General features: G+C 39.3%; 1 protein-coding gene across 3 annotated transcripts in view; it reads right to left on the bottom strand.

The window, feature by feature from the left end:
* GRIK1 (glutamate ionotropic receptor kainate type subunit 1) overlaps nucleotides 1–19,327 on the bottom strand; it is a 177,381-nt gene that overhangs the window by 33,490 nt on the left and 124,564 nt on the right. For 2 of the 3 annotated variants that reach the window (XM_040582822.1, XM_040582823.1), the window contains exons 8-12: nucleotides 9,205–9,312; nucleotides 8,409–8,453; nucleotides 5,266–5,379; nucleotides 3,847–4,050; nucleotides 2,998–3,221 (exon numbers count right to left, since the gene is read on the bottom strand). In XM_040582822.1, the coding sequence (XP_040438756.1) occupies nucleotides 2,998–3,221; nucleotides 3,847–4,050; nucleotides 5,266–5,379; nucleotides 8,409–8,453; nucleotides 9,205–9,312 (695 nt within the window). The remainder of the gene's footprint in view (nucleotides 1–2,997; nucleotides 3,222–3,846; nucleotides 4,051–5,265; nucleotides 5,380–8,408; nucleotides 8,454–9,204; nucleotides 9,313–19,327) is intronic. The other variant, XM_040582824.1, reaches the window with a different exon arrangement.

The raw sequence follows: 19,327 nt of genomic DNA, 5'->3' as shown, positions 1-19,327 counted from the left end.
ATGTGGACTGTAAGAATGGCTTAGCTTCTTGGAATAGATTAATATTTATAAAGTCTAAAGTAAATTAAGATGACATGTGAACACAATTTTGTGTAGTTCTTCAGCCTATGTAGTTGCCATCTAATCAGGCACTGCTTTTAGGCATCAGTTCAAAAAAGGCATTTGTTTCAGAAAAAAAAAACATCAGTTAACTGTTTTGCTGGACTAGTACGTTCTTTTCCTCTTTTCCTAGAATAGGTGGCTTATGAGAGTGATATGCAAACTTGTTATATTTCAGTTGTTACAAGTCAGATTTTGTGCTGTCTTATGAATATGTGTGGGTCTATACCTCTAATGACATTTAAGCCTTTTAGTTAATTTTAGCTAAATTTGACAAATAGGTAGAGGCCTTAGAGGTTATTATGCTTCTGCAAGTGTTGTGAAACGTTCCAATAGCAGCCCCACTAGGAGAGAAGCTGCAGGATGAGCTCACAATTTGTTATCTATCAGTTAATCTGCATGGGAAAGATCCCCTATAAATCCTTCAGCTGCAGGGAAAGCAAACAAACAGACAAAGAAACTTCAATTGGCGATCACAATCCACCATGAGACACAAATCTGTAGGGAAATCAGGCTTCATTAGTTATGCTGTTCCTGGAACTACTGCTTTTTAGAAAGATTCCGGAAACAAAATGTATCACAGTTACACAGAGCAAACCTATGGTTTTACCCAAAGGCTACACTGTGATCTGGAGTAATATTTAACAACCAAGAAAGAAAAGCGAACAGGTTTCATAGACGATGATTTGTGAGCACTGTATGTTTCCCTTTGGTTTGCTCTGGGCCACACACCTGCATGTAGGCATCTCTGCGCGCAAACAGAGGACCCTGATGCTTATTTATTCTTGTAAACTCGACGCTGTTATTTAAAAAAATAGAAGCACTGAGGTTAACTCGGGCTTTGTTTTCCCTTCCGCCTGTTCTGAGGTGGAGAGAATTGTGGGATGTTTTTAGTTTTGGCACACAACTGCAGAGAAGTCAATCTCTCACAGTCAAGCAGATTTAATATTAGTCATGAATGAGATCATGATTTGCATACAGTAAGAGCTATTATTTATGGTACAGTGAGCCACTGCAAGAGCTTGTGGGAAGTCATGACTAATCGTATACAGCCCCATAGGTGCCAGGGATGGATAAGCTCTTCCTTTTACCTAGAGCCAACACTAGTAAGTTAAACCATGATCTCTCCTCCTCAAATTCCCTCCTCCTTCTTCACATTCTCAGCAATTTAGAGGAAAAAGCAAATCCCACAAATTTCTGTGCTTTGGTACCAGTATAGAAAAACGCAAACAAGCAAGGCATTCACATAGGTTGTCCACCTGGAACAAGGGTTGTTCAGTGGACCACAGAGAAATGTATGTCCAGGGCCAGTCACTCTCAGCAGAACTGCTCATGTGAGTAAAAGTTTTGCAGGGCTGTGTCTTTTGATTAAAGGAAACCAGTGAATTGGAGGCAAAGCAGCAAGAGCTTAATTTGACCTGGCTCACACAGAAGTGGAAGTCAGGCACAATGTGATATATTATCAGAGTTAATTTTTCAGATTACAATTATTTCATGACTTTTGAATGAGGTATGTGCATGCATACATTGGAATATATACATTATTGCTGACTTCCTAAAGTCAAATGCCATTATTTGCAATAAAAACTGCAGCATTTCTGTAATTTTTGCTGTGATGTGAATGTGTGGACTTCCACTGATACACCACTTCCTTTCTTATATTTCATAGCATAAATGTTTTCTCAGGCTATTTTCCATGCACTTTATTAATGTGGAATATATTGTTGTGTATGCAAAACAATACATAGCGGAACTGGGGAAAGGCTTAATTAGGGATCCTCAGTAAAAGGAACCCCAATGTGAATGTCTGTGAAGCACTAATAAAAATATCTATGTTTTAATTCATATGAAGGCAATAATAAAGGATGAGATCAAATAAAGAGAGTTGGAAATGAAATTCCAAGGCCACTATCTGAAGAAAAGGACAATAACTATGTCAATTTGGAGTCCAGGCGTATTCAAGAGCATAGAAAAAAAGTACGCCTCAAATGACCAATTTCCTCTGACAAGTTTCTAAGTTCATTTTCTTTCATGCTTGGTTTGCTCTTGTTTAAAGCCCTAGAGCAACTGACTCCCAGACTGTGGTCCATGCTTTCTGAAGGCCATGATAAGTAGCTTGTATCCAGGTTTGTGAGACCATATCAGCTGTCTAGAGTTTTTAAGGTAAAGTTCAATGGTAAGGGTATAGTGCTCTGCTGGCCCTCTGGAGATGTGGCTGTGTGGTACACTGGCCCAGACATTTTCTGGCACACCTGCCTTTGCGAACTTTATGAGCTTTGGCTTCATCTGGAAAAGCACTGTGTATGTGCTTATTTTCTGCTGGTTTTGAATGGGGACATGACTGGGAGACTGCCACTGGCAGGCAGGGCACACCTCAGGGCAGCGCTGGGAGAGAGACCGGAGTATACTTCACCTTGCAGATTGTCCTCTCTGGGAAAAATGTGTCCCAGCCACGTTATTTTGTATTTTCAAGGGGATATTACCTGACCTAATTAACATCTTTCAGCAAAAAGGTGTTCACATCCTTTTTCTTACCTTTTAACTGTATGGACTGCTAGTGGGAAAGAGAGGTGCTTACATGTGAGTAATATAAAGTGCTTTTCAACATGTAGTCTGCTGAGGTGTTGTGCACTGACAAAGAAAGGCTGACACATTTCATCAGATATTTCTCTCCTTTCAGCCCTTAAGGAAAGTAAAATCTCATCACATTGCAATATATAAAAGTGATAGTAGTGTTGATGTGAAAACAGCAAGAGACTTTCTAGAACATTATGTTTTAGGGCTGGATAAAACCCTTAGGATAGTATTATACAACATCTAGTTCTCATAGCCCATGCAACACCTGCGGGAGGAGAGGTAGTTAATGTGGATGCATCTAAAACTACATCTTTGACTTACCTTGCAATGACAAAGAGGACACAACTGACTCCAAGGCAGGCTAGGAGAACATACATCCAAATATCAGGAGAAAGAGGGTTTAAAAAGGAGAAAACACCAGGATTTGTCCCGTTGGGTTTCCGATACAAGATACTGATTCCAAGAGTCATGAAGGGCTTGGAAAAATCAATTACTTTCTCTCTTACATAGGTAATAGTGAGAGGAGCAACGGCCAGATCAGCTTTCTGAAAACACAAAAGCGAAAATACTCATTCTTTTTCATGTTCATCACACTATGATCCCTTCCATTTTTTCCCCCAAGTATTAAAAGCTAAGCCAAATTAGATTATAAATCTGAAGAGTGCAACCAAATTTAACATTGATGGGGTGTTAGCTGGTACACAATACTGTTTCCTCTTTTTGCAGGCAGAGGGAAATCTGTGACTTTCACATGAGTAGGAGAGGTATGACCAGGGGCATGGGGCTCGGTCCTGTGTAATGGGGCAGACTGCGAGTGAGGGCTGCCAGAGCGTCTGGGAAGGGGCATCCTACATCCACACGGCAGAGGCTGCCACAGGGGAGAGATGGGCTGGAAGCTTAGCCTTTGCTGTTGGAGTTTGTAGCCAAGGGGTGGACAGGACCCGTGCTAGGTCAGTGCCGTTGCCCCACTGGGGGTGGTTTCCCTCCACACCTGCAAATGGTTGGTTCAGATGTACTGGTGTAGAGATGACTTCCTGCTCTGACAAGTGTCAATAAAGACAGACCAGTGGCTCTAGAAAAATGAAAACTAAAGCAAATGTTTCATTTGGGCTGGCTTCATGTAAAGAGTACCGCAGGTGAAAGAAGAATGAAGAGAGGATTCAGACTTACATGATCTATGAGTTCTTTGACCATCCCATTCCACTCTCCTTTGTCATTCTGGGCTCCATATTTACCATCAGAAACTAGTTTGACCTCATAGATGAAGCCTAAAATATTTGACAGCTCCTTTAGTAGGTCCAGACAATAACCTTCGAATCTGTCATTTCCATACAAGGGCTTGTCAGACTTCTTGTACATAACATAGGGATCTTCCTATAGGAAAAGACAGTAGACATGTAGCAATAGAAATAAGGTTTTATTTTGGATTATATCAGTTTCCCTAAATTACGTTGATACTTTAAAAATGGATTGCAATTAGATGGAAACCAGTAATTTACTGTGTCCATTAAAAGCTGTTTTAGGTGTGTTAACAAATCGAGTGAATCAATTAGTGATAAGCAAAAGGGCCCTAATTTTCAGTGGAACAGACCATTCATAGCTCCCAGGAGCTTCAATTAAAGTAGTGCTTAGCAGCACCAAAATGAGACCCAAGATCCGTGCTCTACATTGTCCCATCCTAAGGGACAGGAAAGGATACTGAAGGAGAGAGAAGCCTAAACAACAGAAAAGAGGATCATAAGGGGAATCTAAAATTTTATATTCTGTGGAAGATGAATCTTTATTGAAAAAAACCCTCAAATGTAGAAGGTCACTGTAAGTTGACTGGGTATTCACATGAGGGAATGGAGAACAGCATAGGTAGGTTGTAAAGTACCTTGTTGCTTTTCTGTTTAAAGGATTTTGGATAGAAGAATATCTGGGCAAGCAGGTTTCTGCAGTTTAATGTGGCAAAACACCTCTGGCAATAGAAAAGGAATGTAGAGGAACCTTTGAGCTCTTTCCCTCCTCCTGAGGAATTAGGAAGAATAATTGAAAAAAAAGTGGCATTACTGGCCAGGCAGAAAGCATGAGGCAAAACAACTCATAAATACCCAGCTGCGTATTTTCCATTTATCATAGTTAAGGCCATAACTCAGTCTTTCTATCTGCTCTTTGCTATTTTCTTTCTGTCCTCTTCATCTCATTTTCAGTAAAAAGGAAGGATGCGTAAGCACTGACTACAAAGCTGGGTATCTGTGTGTGATAATTCTTCTGGTAAGAAAAGTGTGCAGGGTTTGCCTCTGAAATATTGAAGTAAGCTAAACAATTCTGGAGGTGGAGGTTCCCAAGAGCCTTTCTTTGGCAGCAGCGTATTTTTGAATCGATCTTGTGGGTAGATGAACGTGTACGTCGATTCTGAGTCTACATCAAAAAAACTGCTTGAAAGCAGGCTAGTTTAACAAAGCATTTTTAGTGTGGAAGAAAACAGCCATGGAGTGCAATGTGGAGGTGGCAAAGGTGGCCACAGAGAGCCCTGCAACTCAGCATCAGCAGTCCCTGCATCCTACAGTGTGGCTGACGGTGCCAGCTCTGCCCGGTGAGACCTACCAAAATGGTGGTGACGATCAGTGTCCGGTTAGCCAATGAATCCGTGATGTTGGTCGACCGATCCTTGTTGCTGTCCGTCATGTTAAGGCCACTGTATGAGTTCCAAACCCCGATCTGCACAGAAGAGAATGGGTGAGCGGCTGCCTGGTTGCAGTGAGCCAAAACATTTCCCTAAATGCTCACCACCTAGGAAAGGTGCACTGGCTCTAGTCACCACAGAAAGAGACACCAGCAGTACGAAATGCTAGAGAAGGGAAACAACTGTAGGTCTGAGTAAGGCAGCAACATCAAATGGCTGATTTAGAAAACAGGGAATATACTGCCCTTTCAAAAGCAGGTGGAAATGAACAAGCTGTAAGAGTATAAGGCATGTCAATACAGTGGCATACTAGGCAATTTGCTACAAAAGTGGAACATGTTGACTTTGTTTCCTGCTAAAAAATGTCAAATGTCTGTTTTTATGATTTTTTTTTTTTAATTTGTAAATGGTAGAGTTGAAACATATGGCAAGACCTCTCTCTCTTCCAATACAACAGATTAAAAGCTTGAATAAATATGTTGAGGCAGATTGATGGATGCATTGGCCTTTTGCTTCCGCTGTGCCTTCAGCAGGTTTAGCAAAGATTATTCTGTCATTTCTTGAATGCTATGTATGTCAGAGCTATCAAGGTGATACCATTTCACACACTGATCAGTGTTTGTTCAGTAAATACAAGTGACCAAAGGCAAATTCCTTTCTAGCCCCAGAGATATTGACAAATTTCAGTATTTAGTGCCCAATCCAAAGCCTCAAGGGGAAGATCTTCATGATTTCAGTGGATTTGGATCTACACCTTGTGAAGGCAGAAATTATAAGCCTGTTGATTTATTCAGATAAACATTTACCTAAACACAATGAAAGCACCTTTTTTTTTTTTTTTTTTTTTTCTCCTTTGGATTTACTTACATAGCATGGCTGAGGGCTGATGTGAGAAAACTCCAGGCAAGGAGCTGGCTCATGCGATTTAGCTTGTATCGGAGATTTGTAGAGAGCAACAGACAGATGGCTTGGGGCACTGACACTGGCCATCCACAGAGCCCTTCACATCCCTGTGCTGCTCTGCCAGCATGTTTCAGCTCTACCTGAGAGGGAACCACTTTCAGATCCTCCCTTCTGGGATTTTCAGTAAAGCTGCCAACTAAGTCTAAGACAAAACTGACTGACTTGCCCGGTGCACTGAAGGTCTCTATCTGCAGTCAGATGCCCAGTCATTTCAGACCCAGGCTGGGCTCTTTGGTTTTTGTTTTTTTTTTTTTTTGGGGGGGGGGATGTTAACTGAAGCAGAGATGGCATTGCTTTTGTACCAAACCCAGCAGATTAGTTTGTGCCTGCTGAGTATGGATTTGGGGTAATAACTGTATTATTTCAAACAAACTTTGGGTTTGTGTCCCTGGGTGCCATTACTTTCACCTTTCACAAACTTTGTTTCCAAGGTATCCTTAATGGGATAGTCATGCCGTTTTTTTAAAATTAATTATTCAAGCATTTATCAGTCATTCCTTTTGTTTCCAAAAGTAGATCAGGTTGGGAAATTGATCTTTAAAGTACACAGGAAATAAAATGTTGGATATTATGATAGCTTGTGTCAGGAATACAGCAAATAACCAGTGCCCTTGAATTTACATCAGGGTGGTTGAGTTTTTTGCCATTCTGCTCATTGTTATGGACTTGATATGCTTTTATCGGCTCACAGCAGGGAAGAGGAGAACAACCATGAAGAACATGGAGTGCCACAGTCACAGTGCATACAAAACACACCAGAAGAGACCACTCTATGTCTGGATAAAAGAATGACACCGCAGGTCAACCTTGATTAGAGTGATGGAGGAGGTTGGAGGGGCACTGGAAGAATGAGATCAAGGTAGTACATCACTATGGTGAATCCGGGGGATTTATTGCAGTTTAGTGACAAGTTTGAGAGGTGTCATATGTCCTTCTCAGCAAGCTTGTGCTCTGAACCAGTTGTAATTTGGTTTAAATCAATTCAGCGTAACACAAAATGCCTAGAGTCAAAAGCGAGATTGGTTCAATAGCATTCTGCATGTCAGGTAGGATGATCTATTCACCAGTAATGAGGGAAATGGAGGTCTTTGTGCCTCAACCTGATTCACTGGAAGATTAAAACAAGGTTATGAAGTATGTGCTTTATAAGAACACCAAATGAGTGCTGTAAGATGTTTTACACTGGTCTACTTTGTGGCATTAAAAAACGTCCCAAAACAACAAAAACCCAAAACCTTTTTAAACTGTGAATGTGGGAGGAGTGGGAAATAACATCTGTGTGAAATATGTACAAAATATAATTCAAAGCATTATAAGAAATTTTTATTTTGTGACTGCAGAACACTTTAAAGGTGGTGAATGCAGTTGCTATCGTCTCCTTAAAGAATGGCAGCTGTGGGTTGTACCTCCAGTGGGGAGCAGCGCATGGAGCTGGTCTCTGACTCCCACTTTGGTGCCTTTTCCACCAGGCAGAGGCACCTCATGTTAAAAGAGGGATGAGATTCCTGGGGTAATTTAGATCTTTTATAAACAAGCTTAGTTCCAATTTCCACACGTTAGTGAATGTCAGCACCCACTTAATCATCTATATTATTTTCTGTAAGGAGCTAATAACACACTTGTCAAAATTTTGAGTCAACAATACTCAAACATTGCCTGCACAGTATGCATTTTGTGGGAGGCAAAAAAACCCACAACCCCAGACGTTAAAACAGTCCTTGCTGCTGATGTTCACTTGAAATGGTGTAAATTTACCACTCATGGTGAATCTTAGGTGAATTAGCAAGGATAACAGCTGAGAAAAGGATGCTTTTGCTGCAGGCAGGAGCCTCTACTCAAAGAGGGAAAAAGCACAGCTCCAAAGAAATAAAATAATAATTAAAAAATATTTTGGTGAAAATGCTGAATCCTGACAAGATCTTTTTTACTGTTTGGAATAAAGTGTCTCAAGTTGGAATGAAACCTATTCTACCAGAAAAATTCATACTTTTGAATAGACTGTTGTCTCTAAACTGCAATATGAGAGTCACTATCAAAACCCAAAGGATGAGTCTGAGGACCCAGCCCAAAGGTTTTTTGCATCACCTGTCTGTGTACAAACCTTCTTCCACACTTTATATAAATGATTAGAAACCTCGCCAGCAGCCTTGGTACAGAGAAAAATAAACAGAGTGCTTCATTAAAAATGAAAAGAGAACCAGTCTGGAGAGCTGTGTGGGAGCAATTATACGTAAAGTCTCAATTAACCCATCAGCAATTATCATTCAGTCAAGCCAGTGTAGGCAGAGTAAGGGACAGCGCTGTCTCCAGCTGACATGAGCTGGTGGCATTCCCTTGTGTTAGGGATTTTGGATACCCCCAGCAGCCACCTCCCAGGCGGTGGTGGAGGGAGCCCTGCGGTGCCCATCGGGAGCCTGTGTTTGCTGGCCAAGGGCCAGCGAAAACGAAAAAAACCTAATCTAATCTCAAAAACATGATGAATTTTTAACATCTCAGCTCTCGTTGAGGTTATTATTCCAGCACCTTCTTTCCTCTCTCCCTCATGTCACATTTACTAAAAGTAGTATATGTAAGATAAGTCTAGGTTTTATCTGTATATATTAATTTATCACACCAAGTTATAGCGGCAAGAACTGAGGATAATGTGCACTTAAAATAATTATTTCCATTCAGATAAACATTGCTAGTCTCTAATTCCTATCCCATACCCTGAATTGCAAGGTATGCATTGTAAAATAATAAAAAACCTTATTAGCTCTGTTTTAACTCTGACTTAAATAATCCTGAGAGTATCTGTATTTACCCCAAGCGTGGGAGGTTCAAGCTGAGCAGAATGGCCTTTCCTACGCCCCTGTCAAATGAGCTTTTTGTCATTGTTTTACTTAAGATCTGGTTACCTTTTCCGTTCCTTCCTCCTTGAGGCTAATAATGTCCAAATCGAAATCCTTCCGTAAGCCATCCGTTTTGTTGAAGGTGATGCGCCCTGTTAGACCATCCCACCGTGCCTGTGTGAATACAAAAGCACTCCTCCCTGTAACGATTAGTACGAACTACTCCAAAGCCATAATAAATTTTGCATTTTAGTTTAACAGTAGCATTGAATCACTTCCAAATTTTTTTTAAAGATGTGTGGCTTTGTTACTTCAATAAAAACCCCTTTCTTCAACTTTTTTGTTATTTAGTTTCTCTTCAATATGTTTTGTATTTTACAATCAGGCACAAGTTTGTGACAGTTTATATGTATTCATTTACATATGTCTGGTATTGTATTAAAAAAGGTATACTGTGAAAGGAAAGAAAATGAAAATGAAATATGCACTACACGTGCCCAAGGATGGGGCAGTTCTGCACTGCGTGTCATGATTTAACCCCAGCTGGCCAATAAGTACCACGCGGCCACTTGCTCACTCTCCCTCCACCCCACAAGAGGATGGGGAGGAGAATCAGAAGAAAGATAAAAATCATGGATTGAGATAAGAATTAAACAGTTAAAATAGGATATAATAATAATAGTAATGAAAAACCCAAGGGGAAAATCCCCAAGTGATGCAAATGCAATTGCTCACCACCCACTGACCGATGCCCAGCCAGCCCCCCAGCAGCGACTGGCAGCCCCCGGCCAACTCCACCCCAGTTTATATACTGGACATGATGTTCTATGGTATGGAATATCCCTTTGGCTAGTTGGGGTCAGCTGTTTTGGCTGTGTCCCCTCCCAGCTTCTTGTGCACCTACTCAATGCTGGAGCATGGGAAACTTGAAAAGTCCTTGATGTAGAGTAAGCATTACCTAGCAACAACTGAAGCATCAGTGTATTGTCAACATCATTCTCATACTAAATCCAAAACACAGCACTGTACCAGCTACTAAGAAGAAAACTCTATCAGAGACAAAACCAGGACAATAAGAATTCACCAAGAAATTAAAAAAGGAGTCTGATTTGTCCAGGCTTTGGGTCTGAACCTTGGATTGTGACAGCCTAAATCCATCAGCTTTTTAAGCCCATCTTAGGACCTTCTAAATTCTCCATGGTGAATGGGTAACAAATGGCAATCAGTGCTGAATAGGACCCCCCAGAAAGTCCTTAGTGAAGGAAGGTAGCTAACCATCCCAAGTCACCGAAGCTTTCTCAACACTGCAGCTGTGCATTCCCTAGCCTCATGTGATAGATGCTTCCTCTGCTACTCATGGACAAGAAATCCAAATTTTTCCCAGAAGAGAAAAATGAAAGAAGGGCTTTTGTCTTTCTTACTTGATTTCTTGGACATTTTGTGGTTAAACATCCCCCACCAGCATTGGACTCCTAATGTCCTGGACTTTGGTGAGCTGTTTCACTAATCCCCACTCAGTTTGCACTCCCAAGTAAGAAGACACAAGTTCCCAAGTCAGCAAACAAGGTGTATCATTCCTAATTGCAGAGCGCTGCCACTGCCTTTACAGTGTAAGGTACACAAGTCTTACATACGTGTTTAAAGTACAGCATTATGTGTTGCATATGATCAGGTTTGGTCCAGGAAGCATTTTACAGCTCCATCATAATTAAGTGAAATCACATTTTCATTTTTAAAATACATTAAACATTAGTTTAAATATTTAACAGTGTAAGTTAGATTGGTGGACTTCGTATATCAGTTTGTATACAGCACGACGATTCCCTGTGCTGGGGAAAGCTTCTTCAGCGCAACAGAACAGGATCAATGTCCAGAACTAGCTTTCTCTGCAATTTAAGTTTTTTGTATCTTGTAAGCTTCCCAACAAGCTCACTTTCTTTTAAATGAGACCTGTCTCTCATACAGCCCCTGTTTTGTCTCCAAGGCTGAAGCTTACATATAAAAGAAAGTATTTTCTGGATTTCAAACTGCGGATGATTCTTATAACTTATTTTTGGGAGCTCCCACATTAGACAGAATTATTTAAAGATACAAGAAAGGCTGATGACAAATGATGTCATAGCTTCTTCATGTGTGTCATCCACATAATTCTTAAATTACAAGCTTTTCTACTGCACATTGTTATTTGTTTCATTTAATTTGCTGTGGACCGATGACATAAGGAAAATTGCATTACAAATCAGCAGACTTACAGAATGGTGTCTTCCCTTCCTGTTAAACCTAAATTCTAGCTCTGAATCTGAAGGATTTAACCTTAGATGCTGGAGTGTTACTACCATGTGTGCGAGACAGCTCTGGTGTATCTAGGATTTTGCAGAAATATAGCAGGATTTTGAAGCATGCTTAAGTAAAATAAGAATGAAAAGCACAAATACAATGAAATTGCTATGAGACCTTCCATCTTAATGGTGCGTGAACACACAAAAATCTCAGCTGTAAACAGTGAAACACTTGTGGTTTTGTCTGCTGATATAATTAAGATAGCACGAGAGGACACATAATGAATTTCATTATATAATACCTGTTTTCCAGTCTGTCTTTTTATTACTGTGACATGACCCCCATCTTTTATTCATAAAGATGGAACATTTTTTAAAATATGATCTTTAGAGATCAATTCCTCCTCAGAGGGCAATTTACTTCTGTGAAATGCTCAGATTTATTGATTACATATCAGATGCTCAGCTTCTCTGCTAACGTGATATGATCTTGAATAAAGGAACCAATATGTTATTTTTGGAAATGGTATCAGGAGCCTGCATCTCTATTTTCATAAAAAAGATTCATATGGTGAAATGCTAGCTCACTTTTGAAAATAGGCATCGGTGCTTCTACCCCCACACTAAAAGAAATGGAAGGAAAAAATGTTACAAGGTGCATAGGTGTATGCTTACATTTCAGGGTAGCAGAGAAGTGCAAATAGCTTTTGTCTAACTTAAGTTCCACTTAGACCATCAAATAATGACCCAAATGTGACTTAAATTGTAAACAGAACTCAGGGAACATTTCTCAGGAGAGTTAAACTAAAATACTGAAGTTTTTTTCAGACCTTAATTCTGAGGCACACATTTCAAATACCATTTGAATTCTAAACTTAATTTCTGATTTTTATTTTATTTATTCTAATTAAAAATAAAACATTTGGGTTTGAACCCAGTGAGCATAACTTTATTTCTGTCTTCAAGACAGTTGTGGTGCCTGTGTAGGCAGCACATCTAGACAGAGAGGTGATGTTTCTGTCCTGATCAGAAACAAAAGTTTTCCTTAAGAAACTAGGAACCTATGGTCCATCCCAGGCCATCTGATATCTACGGTAAAACTTCCAAGCTTCTAATACGACTTTAGTCTAGAGCACAATTGCCTGCTGCATGCAAAGACAGTGAATTGCATCGTTGCTCCAAAATCATAGCTGCATACCACCACGTCTAGGTGTCTGTCAGGTAAATCAAGGATGCGAGTACTTACTAAGGTGCCGTGTTCAGGCAAACAGAATAGGCAGCAATTTAACAAACAGAAATGAAGCAGAACTTTCTGAGTAGTCAGAAACCACATGACCATTTAACACAGCAATGAGTTTTCATGCTTTTATATGCAAGATTTATAGCAATTTTAATGTTTCTAGTGACACTCGTGTTAAATGTTACAGGATATAATAGAAGTTGGATTGGAACCTATTCATGTAATTCATCAAAAAAAATTGCTTTTTTGCACTCTGTCCTTACTTTAATATTGGAGGAACTAAGGGCACAATATGAAACTCTTAGGGAGAGAATACATTTTTGGTTTTGTTTGTATAATTTTGAGTAGAGCTTGTAGCTTAATTAAAAAAATGCGATTTTCAGTGGCTTCTGCTTGTAACGTCCTTTGCTTGGCTTAGATCCCAAGGTTGCAAGCTGCCTCTGACAACAGAACCATGAGGAAATGCTGTTCTTTCAGGAGTTTGGTTAGCAGTAGAGCAATCCAGTGTCCATCTTGTGTTCAAAATAAAGTATCGCATTCTTCAATACTATGTTTTATCAGTTAATTATTATTCCTATTTCTAAGTTGTAAACAATTGATGACTTGCTCCCATTTATTAAACAAAATGGGGAATTAACTCAATATGTTGGTTTCAACTGGTAGGTGAGAAGCAAACCATTCAGGACCAGCAGCTACTCAGATCTTTTCTTAATAAGCATTGCAAAGGCTGTAGACAGAACAGATTACAGATAACTCTTCAGTCCTCTATGAAGGCTAAAGGTTACCTGACATGGCAAAAATACCCAAAGAAACCTAATTAAAACTGTGAAACTTTCTATCTTTACTACTTTAAAAAACTAAGATTGTAGGCTAACTACAAACTGAAATCTGGGTTTAAATAATGAAATTACAATATTAGTTTCCATATAAATATATTGATGGAAAATCATAACAACAGGAAAATGAAGCTGACTCAGCTCCTAAGAGCAATCACTCCAGAAACTTGCTTCAGATCACACCACCGTCATATGGCCTTTATATAAATTTCCACTTCATCATCTTGAACCAATTACAATAGCAGCCTTAGTTTCAGCCAAAGCAAGTCAACAGTTCAATCACAGAATCAATTAGTTCAGCTGCTACTAGACTTATTAAGGTAAAACAACAGGTACATTTCATATTCTGTTTCTTTTGTCTCTACCAGACCTCACTTGTATTCCCAGATTTGTATTAGCAAGACTGACTACATCAAGAAATCATAATGCACAGTGTATATAATCCATTGACTGAGTAAATATTCAGCTTGATGATATAGCCCCAATGGGATATAACTGATTTTGTAGATACTGTATTGCAATACTGCACACAAAAGTGTCAATCTTTCTCAGACAAATTGATTATGGTTTTATTGTGTTTGGGTTTTTTTAATATAGGTTTATTCAAATATTTTAGTTAACAGTTTATCTGCCTATGGCATATTTTCTCTTCCTAAGTCCACTGTCGCAGTGACTGACAGATACTGGATAGCTGTGTTTCAGATTAGACAACTTTAAATTTTTCAAGGTCCCTTTCAAATTGTTCATAGTGCCCTGGCAATACAAAAATGCAAAGGCATAATCTTATTTTAACATTCTACACTATCATGTTTAATAAAGTTTCAGAATGTGCAGACTTTTCCATTCTTCTATTGATACTCCACTTATTTCAATAACGTGTGAAATACAAGTTTTTCTGAACCTTTTCTTTAGACCTCCACTTGTAATTAATCAAGCAATCTCTTTAGAGTTTCAAACTCAAGTTCTAAACTTTTACTGTTCCCACTATTCAAAAAATAAGACCCGCTATTTTGAATGTATGTCCAGAGCTAATGCTAGAAAAAAACATCTGAGACACAAATACGCGGCTGGAAATGCAAATAAAACTGTGACTGTATTAATGAGAGAATGTGTGTACATATTGAATCTGCTTTAAATGGTATAAGAAGAAAGTGTCATAACTCTTATTTTTTTAAAAAAAATATATAGACAAAAGGAGTTGATAAAGCTTCGGAGTGAAAAGCTAAGAAGAAAAGCTATTTCAGCACAGAATTGTGGCAGAAAATGAATTGTTCCGTTGTTCAGCTTCAAACCCCTGCACAAAACCATTTCAAGCTTGACTTTGTGCAAGTTATTCAAGAACTTTGCATCTGCTGCTAAAGTCTGAATTATTGTTTAATATGAAAGTATCATAAATTGATGATAAACATCATCTTATATAAAGACTTTCGGAGATAAGTGCAATGCTAAATTACAGTCTTCTTCATTCAAAAGCCTCACAAACGCATCTGGGCACACACCCCCCAAAAAAACCCTACCACAATTGACTTGAGAAATTCCCCAAGTAGACAATGGGCCATATTTAGTTACAGATTCTGTAAAACAGTCTCTGTATTTTCTTATTTCTCTCTCTTGCTGTTTGTTTGCAACATTTTGAAACCTTATACTAAAGCCACACAATCAGCAGTTTTTCTAAAGATTTAATGGGAACGTGGAACAGGGATGGGTTAGCTGGGCTCTTCAGTGTGGGAGAAGGGCATTCAGAAGCTACAGTGAAGCCTAATTGAAGATAAGAATATTTTTCTTTATGCTCAGTTTTTTCAATGGCATTATCTTGACCTTTGGTAGGTTGTTTTCCCAAGCACGTTAAAGGTAACCTACAAAGCCAAGTATAATTGGACTAATTTTTTTATTATTATTATTTTTTATTGGCCAAGTATATTTGTATTTTTAATTCTTGGTGTTATAATCTGCTTATTATCAGAAGTTACTAGGCAAAACTGAACATCAGTTATTGATCTAATGTACATTTCTAATTAACCACAGTTTTGAAGTAAAAGGTAATAATTTACACCACAATCATACCATTGTTTTTCTTGCTCTTTTTAATGATGAATGAAAAAAATAGAAAAAAATAATGGCAATCATCTGGAATTCAGGAAGCATTAGTATTCAACTCCCCAAATTATGCTTGCTCATTTACCATTGCATTAGTGGCAGAGACATGCTAACATCTTGGTCTTTTGGACCTATATAGCTTCTAAAATGAATGCATTATGTGTTTGGACTGAGATTAGGAAATTCATTCTGCTTCTGTGCTGGTTACCAAAATGAGAAACTTGAAAGGAAATCAGTCTTGTCCTGAAGAGAGATTTTACATCATAATTTCCTTCAGCCACCATCTCACTAGAACATTTTCCTTCGCCTAAACAGCAACCTAGAGTGAATGACTGCAAAGCAACCTCCACAAGTGCTACTGTCTCCATGCCACTATAGGTAAGCTTCCTTCAGCTTTTAAGAAAAGGTGGCAGATAAGTACATATGGGGACCTCAACATATCAGGTGCACCAGAGTGACAGACCTGTTCTGTTTAGTCAGTATTACCTGCTTATAAAGAAGGTGAACATCTACTTTAGTTTTGAACCCAAAGGGATTCTGATGAGGGCTGTGGTACTAACTGACATCCAAATGCAGAGGTTGGCAACGACGTCTTTTCCATTGGGTCTTAGACTATTAACAGAGCAGAACTCTGATGGTTACAGAATTATTAACAATGATTAATGCACATATACTGAGGACATTAATTGTGTTTCTTGATGGTAAGGGACAAGACAGCGAGTGAGCTCTTCTCATGGTTCCTTCCCCCCCCCCCCCCCCCCCCAAGTTTTGCTTCTTGAACACAAAATCAGGTATCTGAAATTTTTTTAAAACATAGGCACGCCTAAAACTACTGTAGCCACACGCTCAGAATACGGATCACTTTTTGCCACAATATCTTCCAACACCATAAATAATAATACTGCTATATACTAAACAAAATGTAATGACCAAGGAAAAGTTCACTTTAATTTTCCTTTGGTTTTCTATCCTTTTGGAAGAGAAGGCTCCTGCTTTATTAGAATTACAGAGACACTTTATAGATTTAAGTCATAGTGATATTGCTTCTAGTTAGAGTGGAAATCATAATGTGCTATGAGCCACACATCAACTTATCAGCTCTTACAATTAATCCTCTTATTAAAAGAGATCCTCAAGGATTATGGAATTTACTGAGTTAGTGTATGGCTTTTCCATTATCCTGGTCCAGATCTAACATAAGAGATATAATAAAAAACATTTCAACATTCACCATTACAGGATTTTATCTACCCCACTGAAAACCATGATGCTTCTTAGTCTCTTTACTCTGAAGAGGTCCAGGACTGGAACAGTCACACACTTTCACTAAACAGGACTGGAACGGAAAAGAGGGGGTGTGTGGGAGGCTTGTTCTTAGGAAACTGTTCAAGCAGCTGTTATAAGACTGAGCACACCCCTGCTGTGAAACAAGAGAGGGAAATATTGAAGGGGGATTTCTTAGGCAAGTCAGAGGCTGTTCTGTGAGCCACTCCAGAGGACTCATTTCCAGAGCAGTGGCTGACCTTAATGACATTCAGGGATGGTCATGTGAAACATTTTTGGTGTGACAAATTTGACAGATGAACCCTGAATACTTGAGAATGACAGCTTAGGTGGGTTCATTTCAGAGCATATGTTTGAAAAGCTTTTGAGTTCCTTTAAAGCTTACACCTATCAGATTGCTTTATATCGATACCAGAGATGAGGGAGTAGGCATGAAGAACTGGAAGGGAAGGTCAAACTGCCAGTTACTCTTCCTAGTAAGAGCAGAGTCTGTCTTATCATGCACGAACATGACTGACACTGAAGCGCCTAGGTGAGTGTAGTGGTTTAACCCCAGCCGGCAACTAAGTACCACTCAGCCCCTTGCTCACTCTTCCCCCCCTCCCCCTCCCTCCATGGGTGGGATGGGGAGGAGAATCAGAAAAAGGTAAAACACGTGGGTTGAGATAAGAATAGTAAATATATAACAACAACAACAACAACAGTCATGAAAACAAGCGATGCACAATACAATTGCTCACCACCCACTGACTGATGCCCAGACAGTCCCTGAGCAGTGATCAGCTCCTGGCCAGCTCCCCCGAGTTTATATACTGGGCATGATGTTCTATGGTATGGAATATCTCTTTGGATAGTTCAGGTCAGCTGTCCTGGCTGTGTCCCCTCCTGCGTTCTTGCGCACCTACTCACTGGCAGAGTATGGGAAACTGTAAAGTCCTTGATTTAGAGTAAGCATTACCTAGCAACAACTGAAACATCAGTGTGTTATCAACATTATTGTTAACACCAAATCCAAAACACAGCACTGTACCAGCTACTAGGAAGAAAATCAACTATCCCAGCTGAAACCAGGACAGTGGGATTACTGTTGACTATGAACTTGGAAACCATACCTTTACACTACTGTGTTAATGGAGATTGGGATCCCATAGTAACAGGTATCACTTGCACAGGCAAGACAGTATGTAGAGAAATCCTGTTCCACACAGCTAACAGGCTACATACACTAAGTAGACAAAAGCTGTCATCCATCTTTTATGGAGGGGAATCACAGCATTTTCAGCTACAAGACTTCTTCACCTACATTTTAGGTCCTGCCCCTTTTCTTTTAGAGTGATGCAGCTACAAGCACGGATGGTGAACAGCCTGATCATATCAGCACTCTGGAAGTGCCTATCAAGCAATAACCAGTTTGCCTCGTCAGATAACCACGGCACAGGTTTTGGAACTGTCCTGAAGTGATTTGCTCATGGTTGCAGTGTCCATGTAGAGCCAGGAGCCAAAGCCAAAGCTCTGACGTTCCTGCCCATCATCTTGAGTGGGAAGTGTCCTCCCTAACTGAGCTGTTGTCCTATTACGGTGACATTGACCCATTGAACAACGGGGTTGAAAAGGAGCCTCTGTGTGCTTATGTAGTGCAAAGCACCACAAATCAAAGCTTCATTGAGCACTGTGCTCCACCTGACATATTGGGACACAAGTGCCGGCAAATCTGTGAAGGAGTAGGAGGTTGTGTGGCTGAGGAACAGATTGTTCCAATGAGAGTACACTGCTCCAAAACCTACATCATCTGCATTTAACAGTTATCTTGGAAGTTCTTTGGAACAAAGGCCATGCACAGTGATGTGACTAGGTGAGTACAAGTGAGTATCATCCACTTCAGGCCATGCACTAACACTTCAATTGAAATATCAGTGTGGATAAATGATAAGCACTTTTAGTAGGACAGGACATATAAAATATGTTCTGAAAAAAAAAGGTTTGTATAGCTAATATCAAAGTATCCGCCTTATAGTCAGATAAAATCACATTGTAGTAATTCTTGCTCATTTTTTATAAAGAAATCTAATTTCCAGGTAGTATTTAAGAAAGTAAAAACAGAATGGAAGAAAACATACATAAACTTTTTCTCAGATTTCTTGTTTTGATTTTAGATATCACAGTATCAGAACCTTGCACCTAACTTTTTTAGCAATTCAATATGTATTTATTCTTAGTCTGCAAGTTCTAGGACCATTATTTTGCAATCTGTGCATAGATTGTTCTGTAAATTAAGTGATTTTCCAATTGAAATTTGATTTCAGAATAGGAATCCCTATGGGCATTAACCTCAGCCATACCTTATCTTCTTGGAAAGCTGACCTTTATTTCCTAATAAATCATCATGAGATGCAAGTCTATCAGTTGTTTTGTTTGTTCTTTTAATTAAGAGTTTCCAGTTCAAAGTAACAGAG

The sequence above is a fragment of the Falco naumanni genome, chromosome 2 (assembly GCF_017639655.2).
Source record: "Falco naumanni isolate bFalNau1 chromosome 2, bFalNau1.pat, whole genome shotgun sequence".
Lineage (NCBI taxonomy): Eukaryota > Metazoa > Chordata > Aves > Falconiformes > Falconidae > Falco > Falco naumanni.
Note: the sequence above shows the minus strand (reverse complement) of the source record. Positions and strands in the feature narration are given on the sequence as shown.